This window comes from Chelmon rostratus, chromosome 12 (genome assembly GCF_017976325.1).
Source record: "Chelmon rostratus isolate fCheRos1 chromosome 12, fCheRos1.pri, whole genome shotgun sequence".
In the NCBI taxonomy this organism is placed as follows: Eukaryota; Metazoa; Chordata; class Actinopteri; order Chaetodontiformes; family Chaetodontidae; genus Chelmon; species Chelmon rostratus.
In genome coordinates, this window is record NC_055669.1 from 23,570,844 (window position 1) to 23,597,785 (window position 26,942).

The window sequence follows — 26,942 nt, forward strand, 5'->3', positions numbered from 1 at the left end:
ATGGATGATTTGGCCCTGATCTGCCCCCCTGGTGGATGGTGGATGTTCTAATCCTGCAGGTGCACAAGATGTGTCGCACATTCATGACTTTGTGTATATTTTGGTAAAATGAACACAATATCAGGAATGACAGACAGGAGCCATCACAGGGCCCCTTTGGTTCAATAAATCCATACAGATGCATTACCACAGGTTGGCCATCGGAGGTCGCTATTGTACTTGTATCAAATGCTTCCACACGTTTCCTCACAAGATAGATAGATAGATAGATAGATAGATAGATAGATAGATATATTTATCCCAAGCTGGGAAATTGCAGTGCAGCAGCAGCATTACACACAGTGAAATAAGTGAAAAAATGTGAAATAAGACTATAAAGAACAAATTATATACATAATAATAAAATAGCAAAATAGCAAACAGTAGTAATGACAAGTATTGCACAAAAAGGAATATCTACAGCAAATGGCAGTGTGTAAAAAATAAGGTGTACCTTGACTGGTCGATGCAAACCAGGAGAAACAGTCCAGATTTGTTTGGACTTCAACTCAAATCCAGTTTGTGTTGAGATTATTTTCTGTGGATGTTTGTTTTATACATCTGAATGTTTTTGTGTGAAGCTTTGGGCCAAGTTGGCAGACCAAATAATCGAAACCCACAAATGTATAAATTAGAACTAATGAAAAGGAAGTTACTGTCGTTTATTTTATTTTTTGGGCTATAGTCAAATGTTATGTCTTTTTTGACTCCACCCACTGAAAGTTGACCAATCAGATTCATTTCACCTATAAAGACTCTTGAGTTACTTAAAAAAAAAAAAAAATAAATAAATATCACACCTTTTTTGGAAACCTTCCACACACACACACACACACACACATTAAGAGCCCTTAACCTAATCCTGAATACACCCTAAGGACAGAGGTATCCTTTAAGATAAGATAAGACTTTATTAATGCCCAGCCGGGGAATTTCGAGCTTTACAGGCAGCAGGCAACAACAGTAGGAATAACGACAGAATAGAAAAATACCAAATAAACGTTGACTATATATGTAAATTTTATGCAAGAACCATAAAAAATAGGGAGGAAAATATATATTAGAACTATACAAAAATATTGCCAGAAAATTTTTAAGTTTTAACAGAAATTGCGCATGGATTGAAACTGGTGGGTCTGGATAAGTTTAGTTTAGTGTCGCCATGTTGCAGTATTGATTATCTTTCACTTCCCATGAGGCCATTTGATTCTCAGAATTAACACACACAGGCGTGTGCGCGCACAGGCAACCCACACACTGTCGTTTGTCATACAGATTGTATTTAAATTCGATTGAAATGGGCGATATTAAAATAAATTATTCACTTAACTGACATTTCAAAAAGTGCTTTATCAATTAGCTCTGCTCCATCGAATGACAGAACAGACGCACGTGGAAGAATAGCCTCGTTGTTTTGAAATAGATCAGAACTGAAATGGATTAACGAGCCTTATCAGCAGTAAATCACACAGTCAGCTCTGACACCCCTCCTCTGTCGTCTCTGCTCTGTCTCTTGTAACCACCCACTTGAACCGGAACCTTTCCTGTGGATTTGCAGCCCTCCCCGTCGGTCTATCGCCCTGACAGCCAGCCACAGCACCGATCCACGCACCGCTGAGCTCCCGGAGCGGGATGCTTCCTGCTGTGCGATGCCCGGGATAGCGGTGCCAGGCCGGCCCGTTACATGCATTTACTGCTCTCACGGGAGGCGGCACATTCTTCCTCTGTGACACCGACGATTGACGGGATCCAGGGGCGCCGCTGCACGGATGCGCCCGATGCGCGCTGGTGATCTGCGGTGACCGGCTCGCCGCGGTGGGGTTGGCGACCCATCGTTTCAAGCTCCTGTTTCGGTGGAAAGGATCATTAACGCACCCGCTACCTCTCGGGGAAAGATGGGGAGCACGACCTCTTGCTGCGTGTCTGCCAGCCCCAAGCTCCGCAGAAATGCCCACTCCAGGCTGGAGTCGTACCACCAGGAGTCGGAGCTGAGCAGGGAGGAGACGGGATGCAACCTGCAGCACATCAGCGACAGGGAGAACGTCGACGGTAAAAGGCTCACTGCTCTCTCTTCTCCATGACATGATGATAACAAGATGAGATAAAGTTACCCCCCGCCATTGATTTTGCATTGACGCGCAGTGCTTACGGAAGGAACACTGTGGAATAATTAAAGGGATGGTTATACTTGTTCTATAGATGGAAAATCTAACCAAACAATACATAAAACACAGATATGATAATATATAGAGACAATATAGAAATATTACAGGCAATGCTAATGATGCTGTGTGGTCCCTAAATACCAAATAATGAAGTAATAATATTCTGAAAGACAACGCGGCTGAGGAAATTGTCTTTAATGTGTAATGTGTGTTGTGAGGCTTATAAAATCCAGAGGATGAATAATTAAAACACAATCTTAAGAGCACCATAAGTTAATGAAAACAGCAAAAAGGAAACTTAATTTCAATATTAAATATCAGATATAGTGTTAGGCTCTATGGGGATATAATCATATTATATCTGGTGACTCTGTTGGTCCTCATAAAGCCTCTTTAGCCTTCAAAAGAAGATATTACAGTCATTTTTTTCAACTTTGGATGACGACTCTTGACCTTTCTGCGATCTCAATAAAATCTTCTCTCATATCCTGGAGAAATGGCTGCTGGCTCCGTTCACACTCATCTCACTGTATTATTGAGTGTCCGGCAGAAATACGTTGTATCAGCCATCAGTACAGCCGTCCTGTGCACTTTCACTCCCATGTGTCCTTGCAGGGCGATATGGAGCTGCAGACAACATCCTGTTCACGAGGGCAGACTCCTTTGTGCTGCTCTTTGTTTTCAGCCTGTGCATGAAAGAAACTGCAACTATGGAACGCAGCCCCCTCCACTGACACATGCTAATATGCATTACAATTGACCCATTCACACTGGAAAGTGTCTACTAAATGGGTTGCCTATTTTCAGCCGGCAGCCGACCATTACATATGAATGGATTTTTCTCAGAAACTGTATAAGACTCTATCACAGGCCAGGGTGATTTGAAATTGCTTTTAGTCTGATACGCCATCAGAAAGTCTTCATCAGGCCAGTGATTAATGGACACATACTGTATCAATATATCCACTCATTTAATCTTAGATAGGCCTCGACAGTGCAGGCTGGTAGATACAGTAGCCTCAAATATATGGTTGTTCCTGGCCCTCAGGAGTCATATGTCATCACACCAGGGATGGAGCGTAAATATCCACGTTTTAAGGCCTTCTAATCAGTCGGTTGCCACATCAGTTTCCCTGTCAGTCTTCAGAAGGGCTGGTATATAAATAAAGCTGCACTGTGGGTAGACTTCTCTTGGGTTAAGATAAATGTATTTATTCTGCTGTAAAATAACCCAAGTTTTTTTGTGACAGCATGATTGCATTGCATAAAAAAATGGTGATTATTATTATCCACTAGTGTACTCTGCATCCTGCCATGTTCAAACTGAGCCAATTCGGCGCACTTATTTACCCTTTTAATGCTCGAAATGTTGTACAGCATGTTGCCTGACTACATCAGAAGGCGGAAGTGTTTATACGGGTCGCCTGTGAATGTCCACAGTTAACGCTTGGGTGATACTCAAGTAAAGCGTGGGAGAGAAGTTCAGACCCGGCCTGCTTTCAAACACAATCGCTGCGTAAGGTGGCCTTGATTGTCGTACTGTCTTGCAGCTTGTTCGGCGTGAAAACAGAATCTGGCCCGGTCACAGGAAATGATCTCAGAACGGACGGTTTCATGGGTGCAGATGGCCTTTTGGAACAAAACTACACAAATGTATTAGTGGAAAAGGAAGAATCTGATGTCGGATGCTGCCTTGCTGTCCTTTAGTGCTCATTACACATGAATAAAGACTATTAGGACTCATGGTAGCTGGTGTACTTTGCTGCATGAAGCCTTCTAGCCTTCACCATCTATTTGCAAAATGAGTAGATCCCTTTAATTGCACTGTCAGGATGGTTCACGACCTTCCTTTTATTGACCAGTGATGTAATTTCCTCTTGTAGACTTGAGGAGCGTATGCCACTTACATACTGTATGCCATTTGTGATTGCTATTAACTGGAGTGCTTTGTACTGCAGTTCGTGTTTATATTGTTATTATGGCTCGAGCATCTCAGGGCTGGTGTCATATCACTGACGATGTAGCAAAGTGGAAATGCTTTTGTTGTGTCATAAACCTGAATAGGATGGCCAGATGCCCTCCGAGCTGAGGAGAAATAGGGACATGAAAAGGGTTGAAAGACGGATGACGGACAGTCGACCGACGCGTCTTTGACGGGGGTAATGACGACTTGTGCTGAGACGCCGTCTGTCTCGGCGGTGCAGTGATTGAGACCGGAGCGTGTCTAATGTGTTGGCTCTATTATGAGTTCACAGACAGTATGATGGAGATTAGTGGGCTTCATTATGAGCTGCACCATCAGAAAAACTCGCCACCCGCCCCCAAAGAAAAGCCCAGGGAGGCAGCTGTGAGCCTGTGTCAGAGCAGATAGGAGGGAGCAACCAGGGACTGATGATTGCCAAGAACGCCTCAATTTAGACTGTGACGCTGCTTTCAAAGACATCATCTGTTCCTAATTGAATGGGCTGGCTGTTGTGCATTAAGAAGTTAGTAACATTTAAGTTAAAGTGCACTGTGATGCAGTACAGTTAGATTGTAAGCCGTGTCACGGTCAAAGCGTGGCACAACTAGATCCCCACAGTGAACACACACAGGGCTGTCAACAGACTTGCTGGGGCCCGGGGACAAGAGACCATCATAGGGCCCCCAACTCTAGCCCTAATTCTCTGGCTTCTTGTCCCCCTTTTAAAAACTTCATTATTTTTTCTCTTTCACCTCTATGATCTTCCTCTCTTTTTCTTTTTTCTTTTCTTTTCTGTGCACCCGATTTATGACGACTCGCCATGTTTAGAGTTTATAACAATGACAGATTTACGTAAATTTCCTGCTTTAGGGCATGTATGTAGCGTAGCCTTAAGTGCGCCAGAGCGGGGTCAAACCGTTCTCTGCTAAGATGGGGGGTTGGGGTGTTGTGCAAAAAAAGAAAAAAATATATATTTGAAATATTTAATATGTTAAAGTTTTTAAGTATATGTTGAGTAGAAAATAATATTTAATTCATCAGGCAATGATTTAATTAAAAGGAAATATGTGAATGTAAAGTAAAATAAATTAAGGGTCATTCAGGGCCCCCTATGGTTCTGAGGCCCGGGACAACATACCCTGTCGACGGGCTTGAACACACATTGTTGTTTTTTAGTTAATTTACTGATTCTAAAGTTTAGAAAATATCAGTAAATGGTTAAAAATTCCCGTCATTATTTCGCAGAGCCCCAGGCGACTTCTTCAGATTGCGTTTTCTTCTTGAACAACAATCCTAAACCAAAGATTTACAACACACAGCGACATAAAACAGCAAATCTTAACGTGCAAACCAGCAAATATTTGGCACGTTCGCTTAATAAATGACTGGTTTACAGAAGACGATGGTTCATTCATTTTCTGTTGATCGAGTAATCGGTTAAATGACGAACCAGACAGTAAAAAATGATTGAATTGATGCTCGTTGATGCCTGGCACTGAAAGCGCTTGTTGTGTTTATTGTTGAATTAATGTGAAACTTTCAATCATGGCTGACTTTGTTCCATGTTGTCATATTTTAATTATAATAATTCTCAAGCTTTCAGAATGCACCTGTAATGCTGAAGAACACAAAGTCACAGTTGGAGGAAATTACAGGAGTTGGAAAATAGCGTGCCGATGCAAAAAGGCTGCGTGAGGAAGCACAGCACTCGAGGTGCTGCCTCGAGTTGGCTCACGAGCTGCGGAGTCGGGATTTATTATTTCTTGTTTGGACACGCTGTCACGTATAAAAAGGATTACAGGGTTCGAGCAGTCATGGGAAACCTGGAAATTGTTTTCAAATCACAAAGCTGCTGATTAAATGAGATAAACCTTTAGTGATCTCAGTGAGTGAACTGTGCGATGCTGCAGCTGTTATTCACGCATGGAAAACTGCAGTATCACCCTCAAACTCTCAGTCTGACTGAAAGTGTGCCTTGACGAATGTTTTCCCATCACGCCTTGACAGCAGACAGCGTCTCTCTCAGTGTGGCCTATTATGTCACTTGGGGGATTTTGGACTTGCCGTCCTGAAATGACATCCCGGCACCCTCTGTTTTTTAAGAACAGATAATCGCTTCACTACGTAACGCCGTCATTTCACTGACCTGGAGCCTCGAAGCCCGTCTAGAACTAAACCGCTGGATGGAGTTTCAGAAGAGAGCTTAGTCTGGGAGGTTTCGGCTGTTTTGCGTGGCTCATATTTTCATTGAGAGAGATTTTGTCAGCATGTGTAATAACATTTTAGAGATAAGCATTCACACGGCCACATTTCATGTTGAATGCTCTCTCAGTACATTACTGGAGCACTGTGTTAATAAATGTAAGATATAGACATCATCCTCTGTATGGGAGTGCATTCACAGGAATTCAGAAACTCAGGTTTCCTCTGCAGTCAGTTCATCTGAGGTTAATATGCAAAACGAGATGTTCGCTCCACCAACAAAACTCAAAACTTTTAGTACAGGGACTCAAATCAGACAGCAACTAAATTAAAGTCATAATGTTTTTTTCTGATTATGATAATTTCAAGCAAATCAGTGTATCTATCTATCGCGACTTCTAAGAACAAAGAGTCGCTGAGAGGCTGAGGCCTTCCAATTGTTTGACGCGCTTAACGGATAACTTTCGTTTTTTACAGCCTGGACCTTATTTGTAGCATTAAATACGCCCATTTACTCACCCAGACAACTTTGGTGGCATTTGGAGTCGTTTTGAAGAAATTAGCCCCAGAGGAGCAGCGCATATATCCGTATAATGCGAGTACTCGGGGCATCCATGCGTAGCCTCTATATAACGCATAATCTGCGGCGAAACTCGTTCATATTCCAATATTTTGTTATGATATGCTGGTGCTATTCCCCTCTGAGCCCGTGGTGGAATGTTATCAATATCCAACGTCTCCAGGCAACTACCTCTGACGTGGATGATGTCATTACCGAACGCAGAGCGCTGTGAGCAGCCAGCTACAACACGGCTCACTCTGCGGCGGTCGGCCTCTGGGGCTAATTTCTTCAAAACTTCCTCTGTCTTCTTGGCAACCAAGGTCCAGGTTGTAAAAAACGAAAGTTATCCTTTAACGGAAAAAAATCACTGAAATACGAAAATATATTTTACCCTTTTATTTACGGAAAAGAATGATCAACTTATTATATCGTGCACAAACTCATAATTACAGTGATCAAAGGAAATAGCTGTCAACAAAAAATACGGCGACCCTGCTCACCCTCCCTCGCTCTCTAACCACACACTCCAAAAACAAGGTGAGCAAGTGCTTATGTTAACTTAACATCCCCGCCCATATCCACTTGACCTACATATTCCCTCATCAACAGAATCACACAACCAATATTTCAACCAACACACCCAGAAAAATCCCTTCAAACTCATTCATGGCTCCTACACTATCTGTAATCTGTAGCAGTGATGTCAGGTGATGAAAGTTCATTCACATCTGCTAACATTAGCGACCGTTAGCCAGCATTAGCTGCTAGTCACACAGACCGAGCACAGCTGTAGCAGCACAACGGCGAAATGTTGAGTGGGGGTGGGCTGTGTTGTTTCTGTGAGATAAAGAATGAGGAATTGGGCATTTTGAAACTATAGAATTATGATATTATGACACATTGATTGAACAGGTAAAACTGAGATGAAGCTGTTTGGAACTCTGAACTGTTAATGAAAATGTTGACAAAAACAGGACGCTGCGGTAGAGGAGACGTTCTTTATATGCAGAGACACCAACACAGCTGAAAACCGCCCTGGAGGTGGAGGACGGATGGGGAGAGACAAAGCCGTCATATGATCTGCCTTTGCTTTGACAAAGCCCGCTGTGTTTCTCTCTTAAGATGACTGCTGCTGCTGTGAGGCATCGTGCGTCAGCTGATGCTCTTATGTTTAGGTGCAGTGTGTGGAGGGTTGTGCTGGTGGAGCTTGTGTTGTGACAGATACTGAGTAGCTTGGGCTGGATTGAAATTTAATGTTGTTTTAGCACTAAAAAAGCATGTACTGAAAGCTGAACACTGGCCCATGAAGTTTATCATTGAACATATCATGCAGTATTATGCAGAGCTTTCAGAGGGGCATAATTTAATCAGCTATGGGCTGTTGTTACTTACAGTCGATGTAAGAAATCGTACCATTATGTCACCAAATTATCTTATTTTTGAACTTAAATATCTGTTTAATCCCCTCTTCTCCTCTTCACTGAGTTGAGTGCGCCTGTGAAGTGATAGTGTGATAGCTACAATAACAGCGCTTATCTTTGATCTTCATATAATAGATGGAGAGTGGCAGGGCTGTGCAGCAGACGGTAAAGCTTGCAGTTTTCCACCTCAGTGTTCAGACACTCTCGGGTGATTGTACCGCAAAAAATTGCCAATGGCCCAGGAGAGACAGTGGTTTCAGGCTCAGAAAACAGGCCTCTAAAGCAGACCTGAGAGGCAAGGCAGTAAAGGATATAACAGCCTTTATTTGGTCTATTTCAGCTGGTTTTTGGGCAGAATCTGCAAACAAATTGAAAACAGTGAAGGCAGGCAGGCAGAGTGAAGGAGCAGGAAGAAGATCAAAAACTGGACAGGCAGGACTGGAAAGCTACAGTAACTATAGGGAACAAATCTGGCAAAGGAGTGAATGTTGGCAGGAGAATATATACATGCACTGATGTGTAATAGGCAGCAGGTGTGTGGACAGGTGACTGATCAGGTGATGGACCGGACTACAGGTGTGCAGGTGAGGATGTGCATGGTTGGAAATGACTGGAGAGGTTAGTGCTGAGTTGCGTTTAGAGTTCAGGGGATTAATGTTCAAAAGAAGATGGTTGATGAGGAAATGATGAGAGGTGATTGGGTCAGGTGATGAGCTGAGGTGAGCTCAGCTAGGTGAGTTTTATCATGACCTAACGCAGGGACAGAGAATATTCAAATAAACTTGTTAGAGGGGGATGAAGCAGATGTCATGGCAGGCGAAACGCATCTTCATGCTCAAAATGTACTAAAACACACACATGTAAGTGTTTTATTCACACAAAACCAAACCCCTGCCGCCATTTTTTAAAAAAAATTAGCAACTCCTCATTGGCTGAAATCCAGCAAACAGCATATTTGGTCCTGTGTGGTTATCTTTTAATCCAGATCACAGCAAGAGGACTCAGAACACACAGCTGTGTTAGGCAGGTACGCTGCCAGTAAACCGTAAATACAGAGGAAACAATGAGAAATGTACAGTATTTTATTGATTTTAACAAGCCAGGTGTGTTATTAAGCACTTTCCAGAGATACAACGTGCAAAAGCAGATGAAAAAATATAAGTTTTTGTTTCCCTGCTTTTGAAAAACTGTCATACATCTTGGTGTTTCCAGGAGTGTGGTTTCTTGGCCATGTTAGCAATTCAAAAAACGTGTGATCCAGGGGGAATAAAGTAACATCACGCAGTTTTGCTGAAGTAGCATAATACAGGCAATTCTTTCCACTGGAGAAGCCACATCAGGCCCCATTACTATTTTTTACAGCAGCAGCAGCAGCAGCCATGTGTTTCACCAGGGGCAGAGGACTGGCTCAGCTCACCATGCTGGCACAGAGGAAACAGCTCCATTAAAGCTGGAAATATTGAAAAACACCCCAAATCAATGGCCAGAAAACAGAAACTAGAGATCAGTTTCTTTCCTCTCCATTTGTTGGTGATGAATTGTTCTCTTCAGGATCAGGATTTTAACAGGAGAGGGTCCTTTCTTCATTCATTGACTACTAATGGGAGAGCAGTTTACTCCACGGTCCACACCAAGACCACCTCATCCCACTAATTATCACTTCTGAAATACACACCGGCTTTGAGGTGCCGAGGCAGAAAACACTTAAAAAGATCTGTTTTACATTAATAAGGACTAGATCTGACATCTGAAAGGATAAAAAAAAAATCCAACAACAAAGGTGAGAGGCATTTAATTTAAGATTCTAGTGAAGGTAATGTAATAGCAGAAATTGTATGGTAGTAAGAGAAGTAATAATGAAATTGTAAAGTTAAATATTGTTGTTGCTATTGTTGAAGTGCAATACTGCACAACATGTGGTAAACAGCAGCACTGCAGCAGTTGTCGTAGTCATGGCTGCAGTAGGATTATTTGTAAAGTGGTAGTTGTGATAGCAGTAAAATAACAGTGGTAGCAGCTGTAGTATTACATGCAAAGACTCAGTGGTGTGTGTGTGTGTGTGCATGTGTGTGTGCGTGCATGCATGTTTGTCTGTGTGTGTGTGTGGGATCCGTGCTTTCTCGGGGAACTCTCCCTCTCGCTCCCAGGAACATGGGGCCATGTGCATGTGTGTGCAGATCACTTCTGTTTGTTTAAGCCGGGTCCGTTAGCACTCAAGGCCTGTGGTCACTGTGTGTGCATGTGTGTGGTTGACTCTGTGTGTGTGTGTGCGTGTGTGTGTGTTGAAACAGTATAAGGGGGGTTAGGATAACATCCTCCTGTTGTTTGACGGGTGACATGATAATGCAGATGGAACAAATGTGCATCACTAGCAGTAGGCTTGAACAACCACCCTTTTTTTTTACTAACATTATTAATCTCTCACTGACCTACATTTATTCATGTTTTAATATTCAATAAGCACGCTGTCAGAATCCTGTAAATATTGTGTGTCGCACATTTCCAGCACAGACCGCAGATGGTTTTCAGAAGCAGAGCTGCCCTTGAGGCGTAAATAATCCCGGTAGGTGACGCCTCATAATTACAGTAAAAAAAGAACCATAACGTCTTTTTGAATTAAAGTTAATTAATAATTATACATTTTTAAAACTGTAATAACTATCTTGCTCAGAAAGTTAGGCTAGCTCGAAGGCTAACTAGCTAATGTAGAGGTTCAACAGAAGATACAGCCAATAGTAAGTGTGGCAAAAGCAGCTCGTCAAGATGTTGCGGCTAATACTTTAGCTAACAGTTGACTATTTACGCATCTGGCACACAGTCCACCGAATGAATGCAAGTCCAGTATTCACCCTCCTTTTTGCTCTGGTTTGGTTTCCTGAGAAAAATATCTGGCTTTTTAAATCGGTGTCTTTGTTACTGTTGTTATAGTTGTTTCTGTACCACTTTTCTGAGCTTGTGTTCAGAAACCAGCTTTTATATTGGAGAGCTGCGAGACTAAACCCCGCAGTCTCTGCTCTGCAGTGCGAACACGGCCTGTATGTGTAGCTGGAGGTGGCGACCTGTTATTGTTCTTCACAGCGCAAATTTCAATTTCCTCATCTGAAAATCTCACACAAACCTGAAGGACGTTTGAGGGTCAGACCTAAAGGAGAGAACTGATGTACAGGATCAAAACAGCACAGATTGTGGTAACGGATAGCTGCACCGTGTTGCTGAGACTGACACATTTAAGGATGGAGACACTGACGCAGCAAGCAGCACAGAATCCAAACCACATACAGTCCTGCAAAATAATGCTATTGTCCCTGAGCAGCCCTGTGTGCTGCTGCCATAGTGCACTTAGAGCAAAGCAATGCAAATGCACAGTAGGGGAAATTCTTTGACCATCATTCGGTTTATATAAGAAGTATTGTGACAAATTAAAAAGGCCCCAAGGACATTTTTAAGAAGAACCAAATAAACACAGCATTAGAAACACTAGTGTGGTTTTGGATTGGTTAAGAGTGGGGTGCGTCTGTTGTTAATTCATTATGTAAGAGCAGTAAGGCAGACAGGTCGGCTTGCCAGCTGATAGGTTAGCCGAGCGTCTCCTGTTTCACTGTTCAGATGCTGACCGCGAGTCTTCGTTAAAGTTTACTTCAGGTGGTGAATATCACATATCAGCACTCGACACCAGCTGCTGTGCACTCTGGGATTTCCAGCCCGCAGGCCGAGCAGGTCGGGTCCTATCAGATTTATTCAGAAATGGTTTTATCAGCCAATTACAGAGTGCGAGGCAATGCAGGTTTGTTTGTGTGACACTTTTCCAACATGAGAACAATTCGGGCTTTATGTTCGGCACAGAAAAGCATTCAAGCAACATTTGAAAACAAAATAAAGGGAAAGATAAAAACGAACAAGGAATAAAAGTTGAATTAAAATCAATAAAAAGACACAAAAACATAAGCGAGACGAGATATTCAAAAGACATCAGAACTGTACTTTGAGCGTGATGGTGTTCAGAATATGGTGTTTCCCTGTTAGCTTGCATTTAATCTCAGTACTACTGATGCTGCAGATAAATGTAGATTAATATCAAAAATCCAATAATTTTGGAACAAACATTAGTATGACCTGTAATACAAAAAATATATGATTTTTATATTCCAGTCTTTGAAGGCACACTTTTTGCACACATCCAATCATTATTGACCTGCATATTGACAGAAAAGACATTTTTTTGTTCTCTGTTGAGAGAATAAAGCAGTTTTTGGTGGTTTAATTGTTTTTTTTTTGTTTGTTTGTTGTGGCTAATTATTGACTGGTTAATAATGGATGGAAGTCAAGCTAAATCAGCTCTGTATTATTGGCAGTGGGTCAATCCCTCGTCCCCAGGGTCCTGCGTTCCCAGGGTTAGGGCTAGGCTATAGGGTTTTGATCCAAACACAATATAAGAGTTCAGAAATGTTTCCACAGCGATGGGAAGTACTTGTTTGTGTTTGTGCATCAGAAAGAATCCGTTTCTCTGCACAGTGTGAAGTTAAACTCATTTTTTTCTGCTGAATGTCGTGGTCCATGCAGCAGCAGGCAGAGTGAAGAAGAAACACTGCATTGTGTAAACAGCAGAGACATTCGACTGTGTGAGTGTACGATGGCTAACGTGACGACAGGCCAGCTGTGGAGAGTCTCTGATCACAAACAGGACCATTTCAAACATGGGATTGCATTAATCTGTACAAACTCTCAAATAGGTCTGTAACCTTGGAAACATCTGCAACTATAGTGCAAAGATAAGCTGTAGAATTAGTGACCACAGTGATGTAAAGAAACTCCATTATCTCAAACACGTTGAACACCAGCTCGTTAACTGTTCAAGCTCTTAAATGTGAATGTGTTGAAATGAGCCGGGCGCGGCGATGCTCCTGATTGCTGTTGCATAAGGTGCTAAACCGAAACAAGTCTAATCCAGGCTCAGTCCATTCAGCCTGGTGAGCTGCTGAGGCCTTGAGCCAGGACTAGTCAGACGCGCTTCTGAAAATAGCAAAAGGGGCAAGTGTGTGCAGGCTCGGGCCAATCGTCCAGCAGAGCTGCGAGGGGCCGAACTGGCGTTTGGGTTCAAATGAGTCCAGCGAGGACACAAAGAATTTGCACAACAAAATCTAGCAGAAAACACAGATGTTTCAGCTGTGCAGCCACAATGTGCAGCAGTCACTCAGGTGAGGACCGAGTCTTGTATAAGCCTTCAAAGCAACAAGCATCAGTCACTGTCAGGGGTGTCAACTGGCCACGAGTCGCCTCACTGAAGGTCTCATAGGGCCACATTCTAATAACAAACACACATTATATGCAGGCTGGTGACAAATTAAAGGAAAAACCTGAATAAATGAGTGGAGAAACATAATGAATGGAGATGCACACACAGGTTCACTGCATGGTACAATTAAGCAGTTAGCATCCAGTCATGCTCAGTGGCGTGCATAAAAATGCTAATGTAGATATTTCCAGTGAACACTCTGGAAATATCTACATTAGCATTGTTTCAGTCTTCCTTTTATTTTTACTCCACAGGCCAGTAATACTGTTCTCTTTTCAATATACAAACAAAAAATGCAAGTTACAGAATAAATTGTCAGCACATTTCCTTGACATTAGGACCAGCTTAACCACAGCCTACGCACGTTTACATTTATTCTCTTACCTTCCAATGTCCCGAACTAACCCAGGCTAACTAAACTAGCTGTTTAAGGCTGCAGGACATTCCCCTCTAAGGCTGCAGGGTCCTCTGAAAGAGTCTGAGGATCAAAAGCATCGACTGCTAGATTAAACTGGGAGTTGGCTGTTTCCTCAGAAACAGGCCAAGGACATACAGCCCTCTGAGGGCGTGTCCTCTGCCCCTCTTTTAAGTCAAGTGGGGGTCTCAGCTCTTTTCAGTAAGACCACAAGACTTTTATTTCAAAATACCCACATCTTTTAACACTTTTTTTCTGCTGAATCATCACTGGTATTCCTGAGAAACTTGAAATGAGTGTGCACTAATTTAAAGGAAGTGACCACTATATGCTCAAAAGTAAGTGGACACGCATGTGCACATATTGGTTTGGGGCTTTTTAAAAAAATGTTTTTGACCCCTTTGTTCCAGTGAAAGGAAATTTTATAATGATGCATATAATGATATTTTGTATCAACATTGTTTTTATCCCTTTCCTGTTTTAACATGACAGTACCCCCCTGTGCACAAAGCCAGCTCCATAAAAACAAGGTTTCCACGTTTGGTGTGGAACCCTGACCTGAACCCATCCAACACCATCAGGCTTTACCACCCCCCCTCCTCTGAAGAACTACACACTTAAATCTGAAGGATTTAAGTGTTATTGATCGCCGTCAACACAGTTCTTCATACGAAAGATTTGATATGAGAAGACTTTGCTGAGACACAACCCAAACACAATGTGGTCAGTCTGAACTTCAGTAGCTGGTAGGACAAACTTAAATCAGTAGAAAAAAACATGAGAACTGTTAAAAGATTTAAAACACAGGTGATTTTATTACAGTGAAGGAGGACATACAGAAAAGTCTGTGGTTAGTGAGTCATAAGCCAAAATACCACCAGGAGTTTCACTTAAAGGGAGCTTTACTTTTGACTTACTGAGGTTTGTGACACAGCTGTAAAGTTTCTAATCAGTTTGAAAACCTGGTCTACAACATGAGGCTAGGCTGCACATTTCTGTTGTTGATGTCAAAATATTTCACTTGCTGTAAAAGCTGAGTGACGGCTGACAAAACTTCTCTGGAACAACATTAATCTCCACCAGCCATAGGTGATTGTGTCTTGACTTGAAATGAGATTTATGTTGCTTTCAGACATCAAGTCAGACATGAATTCTGGCTATTTTTCCAGTTTTGACGTCTGGGTAATAAACCAGCTCAGGTAAACAGCGATCATCCTGAGCAGCCAGAGCCTCCATGGCTGAACAGACACAGGAAGGAGCTCCACCTAAACACACTCAAACATTTACAGAACAACACATGAGAAGGCGTCAAAGTCCCACCCACAGTGTTTGATTGACAGCTGATCTCTGCGCAGTGAACAAATGCCACAATCAGCTCTCAGCAACAAACATGAAGACAAGTTTCACAATTCAAACACACAATTTAACCCACTGTCCCTTAAATGGTCTCTGACTATCGGAGTTTACAGAACTTAGCAGTGTCGGAAGAATACCAAAGCCAAACTCCAGCATAGAGAGGCTGAGTGAACGTGGTCTGGACTCTGTGGAGGAGAGTCATGGTTTCAGAGATGCTGTAGAAGGACAGAATACCTGCACTGTGATCCAGGTACACTCCGACTCTGGAGGACCGAGGACCTGAGACGGGAGTCTTCACATCATTGTACCAAAAGTTATAACTGTTTTTGTAACAATCTAACGCCCAAGATTTGCCATTGAATCCAAATCCAGATTCACGCGAGCTCCCTGCTCTGCTGATATTCTTGTATGCGACTGCTACATAAACCTCTTCCCCTCCCCACTCCACCTCCCAGTAACACCGTCCAGTCAGACTCTCTCTACTCAGGACCTGAGACCAACCAGTGAATCTGTCTGGGTGATAAGAATAAGACTGTTTTTCACTCATTAATGTTGCTTTTCTGTTCCCCTCAGATAACGACAGCTTTGTGTATGCTGTGTTTGGATCCAGTGTGATTTCACGTGAATATCTGAAGAATCCAGCTCTGGTCTTGGGTTCTGGTTGTGAAGCTGACAGTAAAACATCCGCTTCAGCCACTGTCAGTGAGATGTTTGTCCATTCCTCTGTCAGAACGTCCTGTAGTTTATCTCTGACTGCTGACACAGCAGCTATCACATCCTCAAAGTAGCTGAGAGGACGGATCTTGATGGCGGATGAGTCTGTAGATCCACTGAGTGGTGACAGTGAGGGGTAGTTGTGTAGAAACTGGCTGTGATCCTCTGTGTGTGAGAGCTGCTTCAGCTCAGCATCTTTCCTCTTCAGCTCAGTGATCTCCTGCTCCAGCTTCTCCTCGAGCTCTTTGACTCGCCTCACTTCAGTTTCCTGCTGGAATCTGAGCTGCCGCTCCACATCAGACCTTCTTTTCTCCATGAGACAGATCAGCTCGGTGAAGATCTTCCGGCTGTCCTCCACCGCTTTATCAGCAGAGCCATTGATAGCCTCCACCTCCTGTTGAAGCACCTTCACATCTTTCTGTCTGTCCTGGATTCTCTGCTGGATGTTTTGTCGACTCACCTCCAGCCCTCTCTGCCTCTCAGTACGGCAGAAAGTCTTCATCACCTCATCGTGACTAGAGCAGATGTTCTCCTGGAGCTTCTTGGAGGGCTCCACCAGCTTGTGTTTTCCAAAGGCAGGTGATTCATAATGAGGCTGGAGGTGTTTCTCACAGTAAGAGATCAGACATTGCAAGCAGGACTTGAGGGCTTTCAGTTTCCTCCCAGTGCAGACATCACAGGCCACATCTTCAGGTCCAGCATAGCAGTGATCAGCAGGAGCAGCTTGGAGTCCAGTCCTCTTCAGCTCCTCCACTAAAGCTGCTAACATGGTGTTTTTCACCAGGACAGGCCTCGGAGTGAAGGTCTGCCTACACTGAGGGCAGCTGGGGATTTTCCTGTTCCCCCCTACACCCCAGAAGCCTTTAATACAGTTCATGCAGTAGCTGTGTCCACAGGGAATAGTCACCGGATCCTTCAGTAGATCCAGACAGATTGAACAGGAGATTGTTTCCTGGTCCAGCTGAACTCCTTTTTGCGCCATTTCTCCTCTCAGTGTCCACGATAGTCGAGGTTCACTTCCTGAGAACCGGAACCAGTTTGAGCTCTGATCTAAACAGCATGTGTTTCTGCAGTGAATGGGGCCTTTCAGCTCATGCACTGCACCACATGTTGGTTACACCCATCCTCAACTTGAAGATCTGAGGGGGAGGGAACCAGAAAGCACGTGGACAGAGTGGAGCTGCTTTGTTTGAGAGCAGGAAGAAGGGGGAGGGGGGTTAACAAAGCTCCGACTCATTCAGGAGGAGGAGCAGTTTGAGAGAGACACTGTGTGTTCAACACTTGTTTACAACAGAGCTCATTTCTCATTTCAAACCACTGCTCACTTCAGCTTTTTGGAGGTAAACTCTCATTAGAATCAGAGGGTTTGGGTGCTGGATGGAGGTCATTACAATAACCTTGCTGACAGAAATGCAGATGCAATAAGGGACTGTGTTTACTTTTGCTTTACATGTTGTTTTCAGAGTAAACTTGGACAGGAGGGAATCCCTACATTAAACAATGACCTCACACAGTCCGCAGCACTAGCTCTCTCTGTATAGTAAAGTAATAATAATGTACTGGTGTACACACTCACATCCATCATTCTCACAGCCCCTTGTGCAGGTATGATCCATGCACAGTATTAAATGAGTAGTACTTCCATTCAGAAAACATGTTTCTGCAGTGGGACACAAGTGTTCCATCTTTCAGAACGCTATCCAGGAAGTCAAAAGACTGTACTTCGTTATTTGGATTGAAACAAAGCAGGCGTGGAGCTCTCTTCATGACTGAAAGGAGTGTTGTGTTTGTGACGTAGAAGTCATGTTGCTACGTAAAGCCACGGGAGGGTTCATTTGAGCAGAGCCTGCAGGGTGGTCAGGTGGTGAGAGACAGAAGCCTGTTTGAAAGACAGTCTGGGCAGGATTGTTAGCACACTTCTGCAAGCTAACAGCAGTGATGGTCTTGTTTTAGTTGACCCACAGTCAGTAGTCCTACAGCAGCTGATCAGATCTCTGATCACGTTTGGCGGTGCAGAATGCATGCCGCCACTTTTAAAGTCTGATTTCACTAAAACCACTTTCAAAGTATCTGACTTGATGGAGCGCACTGCTGGATTTCTTTTCTGAAAAAGCAAAGTTCAGGCCTTGAGTGTAAAACAAAAAGGATGCGCTCCTGTCATTTATAACTATGCTGCTTTTTCAGCAAGATCTAAGTGGAAAAATGATCTCCACAGATTTAGAGTACTGCACATTTTTTAACACTGTAGCGTGTTTTGTTTTAAAGGAGTGCTGCTTGTGGAAAAGGCCACTCGGTGAGGAGACAAAGCAGCCTTTTCAGTTCATATGAACCATCAGTGTCTGTCTTTTCAGTGTAGCTGGGGTTTTTCAACAAAACTCAGAGGCAGCCAAGCATTTTGGGATGTATGATGATGGCGTGTATTTTCAGTGCTTCCCTCTTTTATAAGTGCCCTCAGGCCGTGCTGCAGCCCAGATCAGCTCTGGATGGGAACATGAATCATGCCTGGATGTGTTTGTGAGTGCAGGGGAACAATGAATAACACAAAGGGAAGCACATGGACAAAATAATCACCACTTATCGGTCATTAAAGTGATACAGCTTTTTTATTTTATGTCATGTGTAAGAGAAGAGTGTTGAGTGCTCTGAGCTAAATGCTAACGTCGACAAACATACTCAGCATAATAATGCTAACACACTGAAGTTTAGTAGGTGTGCCGCCATCTTGTTTAGCATGTTAGCATGATAACATTTGCTAGTTAGCACTAAACACGAGGCTGAAGCTGATGAGATTGTCATTAGTCTTGCGTGTATTTGGTCATAAATCAAAGGAAGCCTTAAGTTGACATTTAATGCAACGATGATCCTGTAAAAACTGGACATTAACGTCCTCTAATACAGAAAACAACTGATGCTGCTGTGCTTGCATTGAAGGAACGTTTAAAAGGACGGCAGCAGCGTGTTTATGATCATGGTTGCCGTTTCACAAACTGACACATACTGTTTGCTTTGTGTTTTGACAGAACTGAATATGGATTACAATCCATCGGACCATCCGCGGGCCAGCACCATTTTCCTCAGCAAATCCCAGAACGATGGTGAGTAGCTCTGTTTCACGGGATTTCTCCAATTAATCAGTTTAAAAATTGTATCTGAAATCAAATCAAGATAGAATAGAGGCTCTGAAAAGAAAGTCTGATCTGATCTCAGAGCAGTTTCTTTGTGGCTAGCTGATGCCTGCTAATTTATGCTGTTGCCCAGAGGCATCTGACTGAGAGCTCCAGCATCCTGTGGGGGTTCAGTCATACCGTGGCAGAGGGGAGAGCCATAAACACCACAGCATGAGATCACTGTTTTTCTTAAAGGCCGGGGGAACAAACAGCGAGACAATACAAGCTTTGTGATGTTGAAATGGGTGAAAACTGCATCTGATAAATGCGTTTTCCTGTTACTTTTAATCCGCAGCAACAGATATTCAATCGTTTTCTGCATGGGCTTCTTCATCCAGAGAATTTTTGAGCCTTGGGGTGAATATTCAGCCAGCCGCAAACAAACAAAGAGTGAATCAAAGGACGTCTGACATGCGAGGGAAGATGAATGAGCAGAACCTTTTCTGTCAGATGATATGTAATGATCAATATTTGGTCTTGTCTTGTGGAAAAAGCTCCCATGTTGGTGATCCACCCTCCCGCCCTCTTCCTCGTGGCTTTAAAGGGGAAAGCTGATGTTATTCTAGCCTTTTTATTTTTATCAACAAATCCCCGGAAGAGACCAATCCAGCAGTGAATTAATCCGACTTGCAAATATTGTCTGTTTAGTCACAGCCCGACATGTCTTTGTTCAGGTTCAAACACATTTTCTCTTAAGTCAAAGCACTTTGAGCCGCGAGGCTTGAACAAAGGGTGGTAGATAGGAGGATATAAGGTTTTCTAGTCTTATTTGGGTGTGGGTTTTCTCTTTTTGTGGCATTGTTGATATTAAGAAACATATCAGATAAGACCAGCCTTATCATTTCCAATCCTTTTTATCTTGCAACCTTTTTTTAGCCAAACAACTTGCATCCCATCATCACAGGTTGCATTTATCTGTGAGCTGTGGGCAGTTCAACCACAGACTTCTCTCCCCTTCTCACATGATTTCATTTGAGGTTAGTTTTAAGTCCAAAAGATGCAAAGCTCCGCAGAAGAAGAGGAGAGTCAGAAAAAATGTTATGTTGGTGACAGAGATGTTTTTCTTGGCATTATCATCTCTCGACCCTTCTGATTTCTCTTGTGCCCCTGATCTCCAGATTGAGAACTGCTGCTTTATTTCATGTCACAGACAAGGAACCAAACACAGAAAAACAACCATATTTGAACATGCAACAGTTATCAGAGAGGTGGTGACATTGCTAACGCTTGCTGCAAGTTCTCTCGATTAGAATTTGATCACCTGGATTTTGTATGTTTGACATCAGTCAAAGATCGAGACTACTGCTGATCTACAGCATATTTGAAAAGTATTCTGCTGTTGCCACTTTCTCTTTTACTTTTTCCTTTCCTGCAAATGGAATAAGGTTTTTTGGTTGCTTTTTTTCAGAGTTGCCCTACAGGAATGGTGAGTATATCTGAGTGTGACTTTGTCTCCCTCTGGTGGTGTAAGAGCACCTTTACTTCAGTCTTTTGAAGCTCTAATATCACTGCTTTCTAACTCGATGTTTGACTCTCAGCTCATCTGAAGGCCACTGTAGGTTCTTCTATGTGCTTGGAAAGGGAGGGCTCAGGGGACGGGTATAAAGTTGGTTGTAATCTGCAACCTCACCACTAGATGCCACTAAATCCTACACGCTGGTCCTGTGTTTTGCTTCTTGTGACAACAGTGTGCACTGTTGGTTGATAGCTGCTGGGTTTGGTTTGGTATTTGTCATTTTGCCGCTGTCAGTATTGAAGAAATTAAATGTGTTCACAAACGTGTCTTCCTCTCTACAGTGCGAGATAAACGAAAAAGCCTCTTCATCAATAACGTGAGTGTGCATTGTTTCTGTTTCTCTCCACAAATCTGAACCATGTTATTTCACAATCTTGTGACTTCTCATTGAAATTAAACCTCAGTTTTACCGGCGATTCACTGCATCGAGTCAAACTCAGCCGGCCTTTGTCTTATTCTGATTGGACTCAACGCTGTACCCACAGAAAGATGAAAATACCACTGATTCTCATTCCCTGTGTGCATGGCACCCTGGCATGCTTTATGTGGGTCAGACAGAAACATGTTCACTCTGATAACAGTCACTCTGTGTGTGTGTGTGTGTGTGTGTGTGTGTGCTTATAGCATGGAACGTCGAGACGGAAATACAGCTCCTGTTCCACAATCTTCCTAGACGACAACACAGTCAGCCAGCCCAACCTCAAATACACCATCAAATGGTAAAAGCGTGAGGAAAGCGACCTGCCGCAAAGGAATTTATCATCTGCAGATCTATTATTTAAACATATTAACACATTGTTTTGTTTTTTCTCTTCACAGCGTAGCACTCGCGATTTACTACCATATAAAAAACAGGTGGGCTTTCTCAGTCATCTTCAGCACTTGCTGTAAATATTGCAAGTATTTGGTTTCTGGTTGTCTTTTGTGCAGTCTGGAATTTGGACTGTTTGCACAGAACAGTAGATGTGGATTTTAGGGTAAAGTAGCAGAATTTGCTATGAAAAGGAAAAATGAGAGTTCAGTATGATGCATGTTTGTAGTTTTAATTGTGCATTTTTTATAGATGACAAAAAGAGTTAAATTGCTGAGATCTTGCTCTTCTGATTACATTTTTTTTCTTCCTGTTTTTATTTCACACTTGCTTTGGCATGTAAACACCTGTTTGCCTTTCAACTGAGCTGAATTGTATGTATGTGATGTAATATGTAGGTTTTTTTGGCACTACACTGAAAACCTAAACACAGGATTGGATGTTTACACGTCCAGATAAATGAGCGTAGAAGAATCTAAATAATTTCTAGGATTTTAAAAAGTAATATGTATTGTTTTTTCTTTAAAAATCTATAAAATGGGGGTAATATTAAATACATCTAAATTGAATTCATGTTAAACAACAACAGCAGTAAAACACACATGAGCTGTAATCATCAGTAGTTATTTCTGAAAGTATTTTAGTCTACAAAGGTATTTTTCACATCCTATTTATTAATAACTTTACACTTTTTCTACTTCAGCAACCCAGTGTAGCATCCAGAAGTAGTAAATTAAGTCTTATTTCATTGTTTAGATTTGAATTGTTTTGTGAAATCAAGCATGCAGCTGTTTTTTCTCATGTCAGGGACACAGATGGAGGAATGCTGCTCGATATATTTGATGAGAAGCTTCACCCTCTTTCAGTAAGTCTTCATCAGTTTGCTTTTCCATGTGTTGCACGTCTGTTCAGTTCGTCTCCATTAAACTTGTTAGTATTGGGCCACATTTTAGTCATTGTGCTTTTTAATCTCCTCATTTATGTCCTTTCCTGGACCCCGCCTGTTTCCTTCCTTTCTTCCTTCCTTCTTCCTCTTTCCTCCTTCCCTTCTTCAAGAAATCAGAGGTGCCGCTGGACTACGACCAGCACGATCCAGAGCAGAAGCAGATCTACCGGTTTGTCAGGACGTTGTTCAGCGCCGCTCAGCTCACGTCCGAGTGTGCCATCGTCACTCTGGTAAGAGTTTCCAACATCCTCCGTCATCCTGTTATTTCTGTCGACCTCAGATGCAAATCAGCATCCTGGGTGGCTTGTCGCATGGAAAAAGCATTGCTACGTTTCTTCAGGAAGATTTCCCATGAAGGGACGGACCTTCACACACACAGTTTGTGTTTAGGCCTCAGGGGACTTTGCAGCCTGATGTGTGGAGACAAGCCAGGGACGTGTGTGAACTGGTGTTCAGTTAGATTAGATCATCGACCAGTTTGAGAGCTTATTCGGTGAATGATGGCGATGCCTCCAGGCGTGTAACTGTAACTGCTCACTTCCTTGCTTTCCTTACTCCGTCATGTTGCGCAGGTCTACCTGGAGAGGCTCCTGACCTACGCAGAGATCGACATCTGTCCGGGGAACTGGAAGCGGATCGTCCTGGGTGCTATCCTGCTGGCCTCCAAGGTCTGGGACGACCAGGCCGTGTGGAACGTCGACTACTGCCAGATCCTCAAGGATATCACTGTGGAGGACATGTGAGTTAGATTTGGTTGGTGGTGGACAGAAGACTAAAAAAAGTGTGGAATGAAACAAACATCCCTCTGCTCAGCTATCGTTGACCCTTCAGTGCATTCCTCTCAAACAGGAACGAGCTGGAGCGCCAGTTTCTGGAGCTGCTGCAGTTCAACATCAACGTGCCGTCCAGCGTCTACGCCAAGTATTACTTTGACCTGCGTTCGCTCTCAGAGTCCAACAACCTCAGCTTTCCCCTGGAGCCGCTCAGCAGAGACAAGGCCCAAAAACTAGAGGTGCCGCCATTCTGCCGTCTTTTCTCTCTTTACGTTGCTTTTCTTTTTCATTTCCTTTCTGTTTTTTTTCCCTTTGATTCAGTCATCCACTAAAATTCAAAGCCACTTGGTGTCGAATTTGAAGATTTCTCACTTTATCAAAAAAGACACTAAGGCAGCAGAGCATGCTCCTGCTTCCTTCTACAAAACATTCATTTCTAATTAACTCCAGGACCTAATTCTGTTTCTAATTGCTGTGTTCTCAGCAACATCCATCTGAACATCACAGATTTGCAACAGCAAAGACAAACATGATGACTGTGTGAAAATGTCATCTAAAAAAAAAATTTTAAAGCATTTTTTGATGCTTTACCAGGCAAACTTGCCTAATCTTCATGTTTTTCTGTTCTTCTTAGCGGTTAGCACTAGCATTAGCAGTAGCTAAATGGTAGCATCGGTACTGGCCACTACCTGGAGCATCTCTGGGTCTCCTGGAGGTGTAGTGGGACTAAGTAGGCGAAACACCGTTGAAGGGAGGTATCCACCTGATGACCCCCAGAGACGTGTTAGGAATCACTGCTCTTTGGCAGGTATAGAGGCAGATTAGGGCTCCAAGCTTCTTCACTGAGAATGAATCCTCTTTTTGAGCACAAGTATCTTGTGTTTAAATTAACTATGACTCTTTAGATGTGGTGAAAAGCAAAGAATTTTTTCTGTGCCTGGTTTAGTTCTTGCCTTTACTTTCTGTGGAACTTTTCTTTCTATTACTACTGGACAAAAAGGGGCTACAGAGTTCACTGATTGTCAGCAGGACTGGTTGGTCGGTTTGTCAAGTTGCATCACAGAAAAGTACTGAAAGTAATGTTTTGATTCATTCTTAAAAACCCTTTCTGTGCCTCCTCTGCAGGCTATTTCCAGGCTATGTGATGACAAGTACAAGGACGCACGCAGAGCTGCAAGGAAGCGCTCAGCCAGCATGGACAATCTGTGCGGGATCAGATGGGTTCCTGCGATCCTCTCCTAACCACTATTAACCTGCCATGTAGTGAACACTGACATCAGGCTGCAGACACTAAAACAGGCCTACACGGCTCTGAGACTTCAGTTTGGTCACCCAGATGATCCCAGGACGTGGAACTTGGTGGAGCCTGAAATCAACCTCTGGACCTTCAAACTGGAGGCAAGACAGTGACACCGCATGTGCAGTTTTGGGAGGTGAAGTGAACGCCAGAGAGGTTTCTAACTCAATGCCTCGACTCGTCCGTTCATGATGGAGAGAGGGCAGTTCCAGGCTGTTACAGCTAGACTTGAATCTAGCTTTGGACAGACCAAGAGGGTCCTGGACAGGACAGCCTTGAAAACCTCCGGACACGGCTTTGTGAACCCGTCTTAATCAGCACTGTTCAGTTTTCTGGTTTTGTCCAGACTAAAAATCTGATATAACCTGCCTTTGAGATGCCCCTGCAACTTCACAAACAAATGTGTTATTTATTTTAGCTGATTATGTGGACTTAGGTGAGCAGTTGCAGCTGCTTGAACACACCGTACCTGCAAAAATTCAAAAACTGTAGTGTAGCACTGGAATTTCTGCCAGTTATTTGTTTCCTTTGACAGGTCTTAGCTGATAAAAGTGTTAGCAGTTTTGTCCTTTGGGACTCTTTATATTCAAAGTTTACAGTATTTCTAGCGTACCTCCGGTTACTCAGGTAGACTGTTCAATCTTTAGTTGAATTCTGCTTCCCCTCATTTGAATAAATTGAGGGCTGAAACACAAATTATGACAAGTGACAAACTGCAGATGGCGCCAGAATGAATAAGCATTCCTACAGATGTCACGGATGCTTTCCTATTTCTGAGGACTAATTATGGGCTTAATGAAGCAGTTAATACCACATTTTTTCCAGACTTTGTAACATAAAATAAAAACCAGAGCATGTTTCAGAGGTTCTGGTTGAATATTCATCAGATTTTGATTTGTGACTTTTTCAAGTTAATTCAGATTTTACAAGCCCAAGAGAAGCTTTGAGTCCAGCACCGCCTCTCTGCTGACATCTAGTGGACTCATGAGTGTTGATGAATCGTTTCAGGTCATGTCGGTTTAAAGGGTCGGATGTGTCTCGGTGCATGGTGGAATTGAGATGTCTCACTGAACTCCAACACATTGATGAAGGGTCATTTTGCATGCTCCAAATTCAATTAGCACCAAAATACTGTTAGAGTAAAACCAGCAGGACAAACACAGCAAAGAGCTGGTCATACTGGTCCAACAAACACAGCCTGCAGCAGACGCCGGTCAGTAGAGGGTGTGAGGAGGCCACACAGCGCCGCTTGATTTCTTATTTATTCAGTATTATCGAGCTAGATAACAATGCATTGCATCTATAGTACAGTAAAAAATCTTAGAAGTCCCACACTCAATGGCTGCTGCCCCAGTGTCTTTAATTCCTAGCTGACCCCTTCACAGTCCTGTCAGAATAAAAATCAGCTTGGTTGTTGATGATTATTTAACTTAGATTGAAGGAATTCAGTCCTTTCATGCATGTATTCGTCTTTGAGTCGAAGGGTTTCAACAGCTTTCCCCAAATTTAAAACCTTTTCAACAGCAGTCTGGGCCAAAGAAGCTGTACTGTCTCATTTCCAGCTGGTGGTTTAGTGTTGGAAGCACAACTTTTAGTTATCACAGTTATGATTTTCCAGTGATCTGCTGTCTCTAGCGTCCACCGACCAACCGCACCCACTGTATGTGTCCTCTTCACCTGTCCCGAACACAAAACGTCCAGCCATGGTGGGCCACTAAATGTTCCATTGCCCTTAAACCCTCAAATTCTTACACCAAACACAACAGTTAGACAGATGACGCAGTTATGACATTAATTTTCTGAAGATAAACCCGGACAGCTGAGTCGAGAGTTGAAACTGCAGACGAACCGATTCTTTTGTATTTCCACAGCTACTGTACCGGCAAACAGCTGATCAGGTCTTCACTTTTTTCCATCATTTGTCTGAAAACTAAAGCACTAAAATATAATTATTTTGCAAATTAACTTTGTAATGAGTAGAAAGAGTTATTGTGAATTATTTATGGATGTGATTTGTGTTTTTAATAAAAGAAATTGCTCTTGTGTAAGCTGCCGTTTACGAGGTGATTATTACATTAATGTGACCGACTCAGTGCCATTTAGCCGTCTGTGATTGTCTATTACAAGCTCGCCTACGTATGACTGTCAGCTTCCAGTAAGGTTGACCGGTACCTCGACATCCCAACAATGCTTTGATGGCAGCCTGGTAAGAATAGCTCCCTCCACAGGTCCTGGCCTCCGCAGACAAGAGCGAGAAGCAGTAAGAAAACATTCGAGGTGACTGCATTTAGTAGCAAGCTGA

At 42.9% G+C, this 26,942-nt stretch overlaps 2 protein-coding genes across 2 annotated transcripts; one reads left to right on the plus strand and one right to left on the minus strand.

The window, feature by feature from the left end:
* Positions 1-1,833: 1,833 nt before the first annotated feature.
* LOC121614791 (cyclin-Y-like) lies at positions 1,834-26,634 on the plus strand. The gene is made up of 10 exons (XM_041948863.1): positions 1,834-2,088; positions 19,151-19,225; positions 21,095-21,135; positions 21,438-21,532; positions 21,633-21,668; positions 22,432-22,489; positions 22,681-22,800; positions 23,143-23,309; positions 23,420-23,582; positions 24,469-26,634. Exons 1-10 carry the CDS (start codon positions 1,935-1,937, stop codon positions 24,583-24,585), a joined length of 1,026 nt encoding a protein of 341 aa, XP_041804797.1. The 5' UTR covers positions 1,834-1,934; the 3' UTR covers positions 24,586-26,634.
* LOC121614790 (tripartite motif-containing protein 16-like protein) lies at positions 14,861-17,121 on the minus strand. Its single transcript, XM_041948862.1, has one exon. It carries the CDS (start codon positions 17,110-17,112, stop codon positions 15,514-15,516), a length of 1,599 nt encoding a protein of 532 aa, XP_041804796.1. The 5' UTR covers positions 17,113-17,121; the 3' UTR covers positions 14,861-15,513.
* Positions 26,635-26,942: the final 308 nt, after the last annotated feature.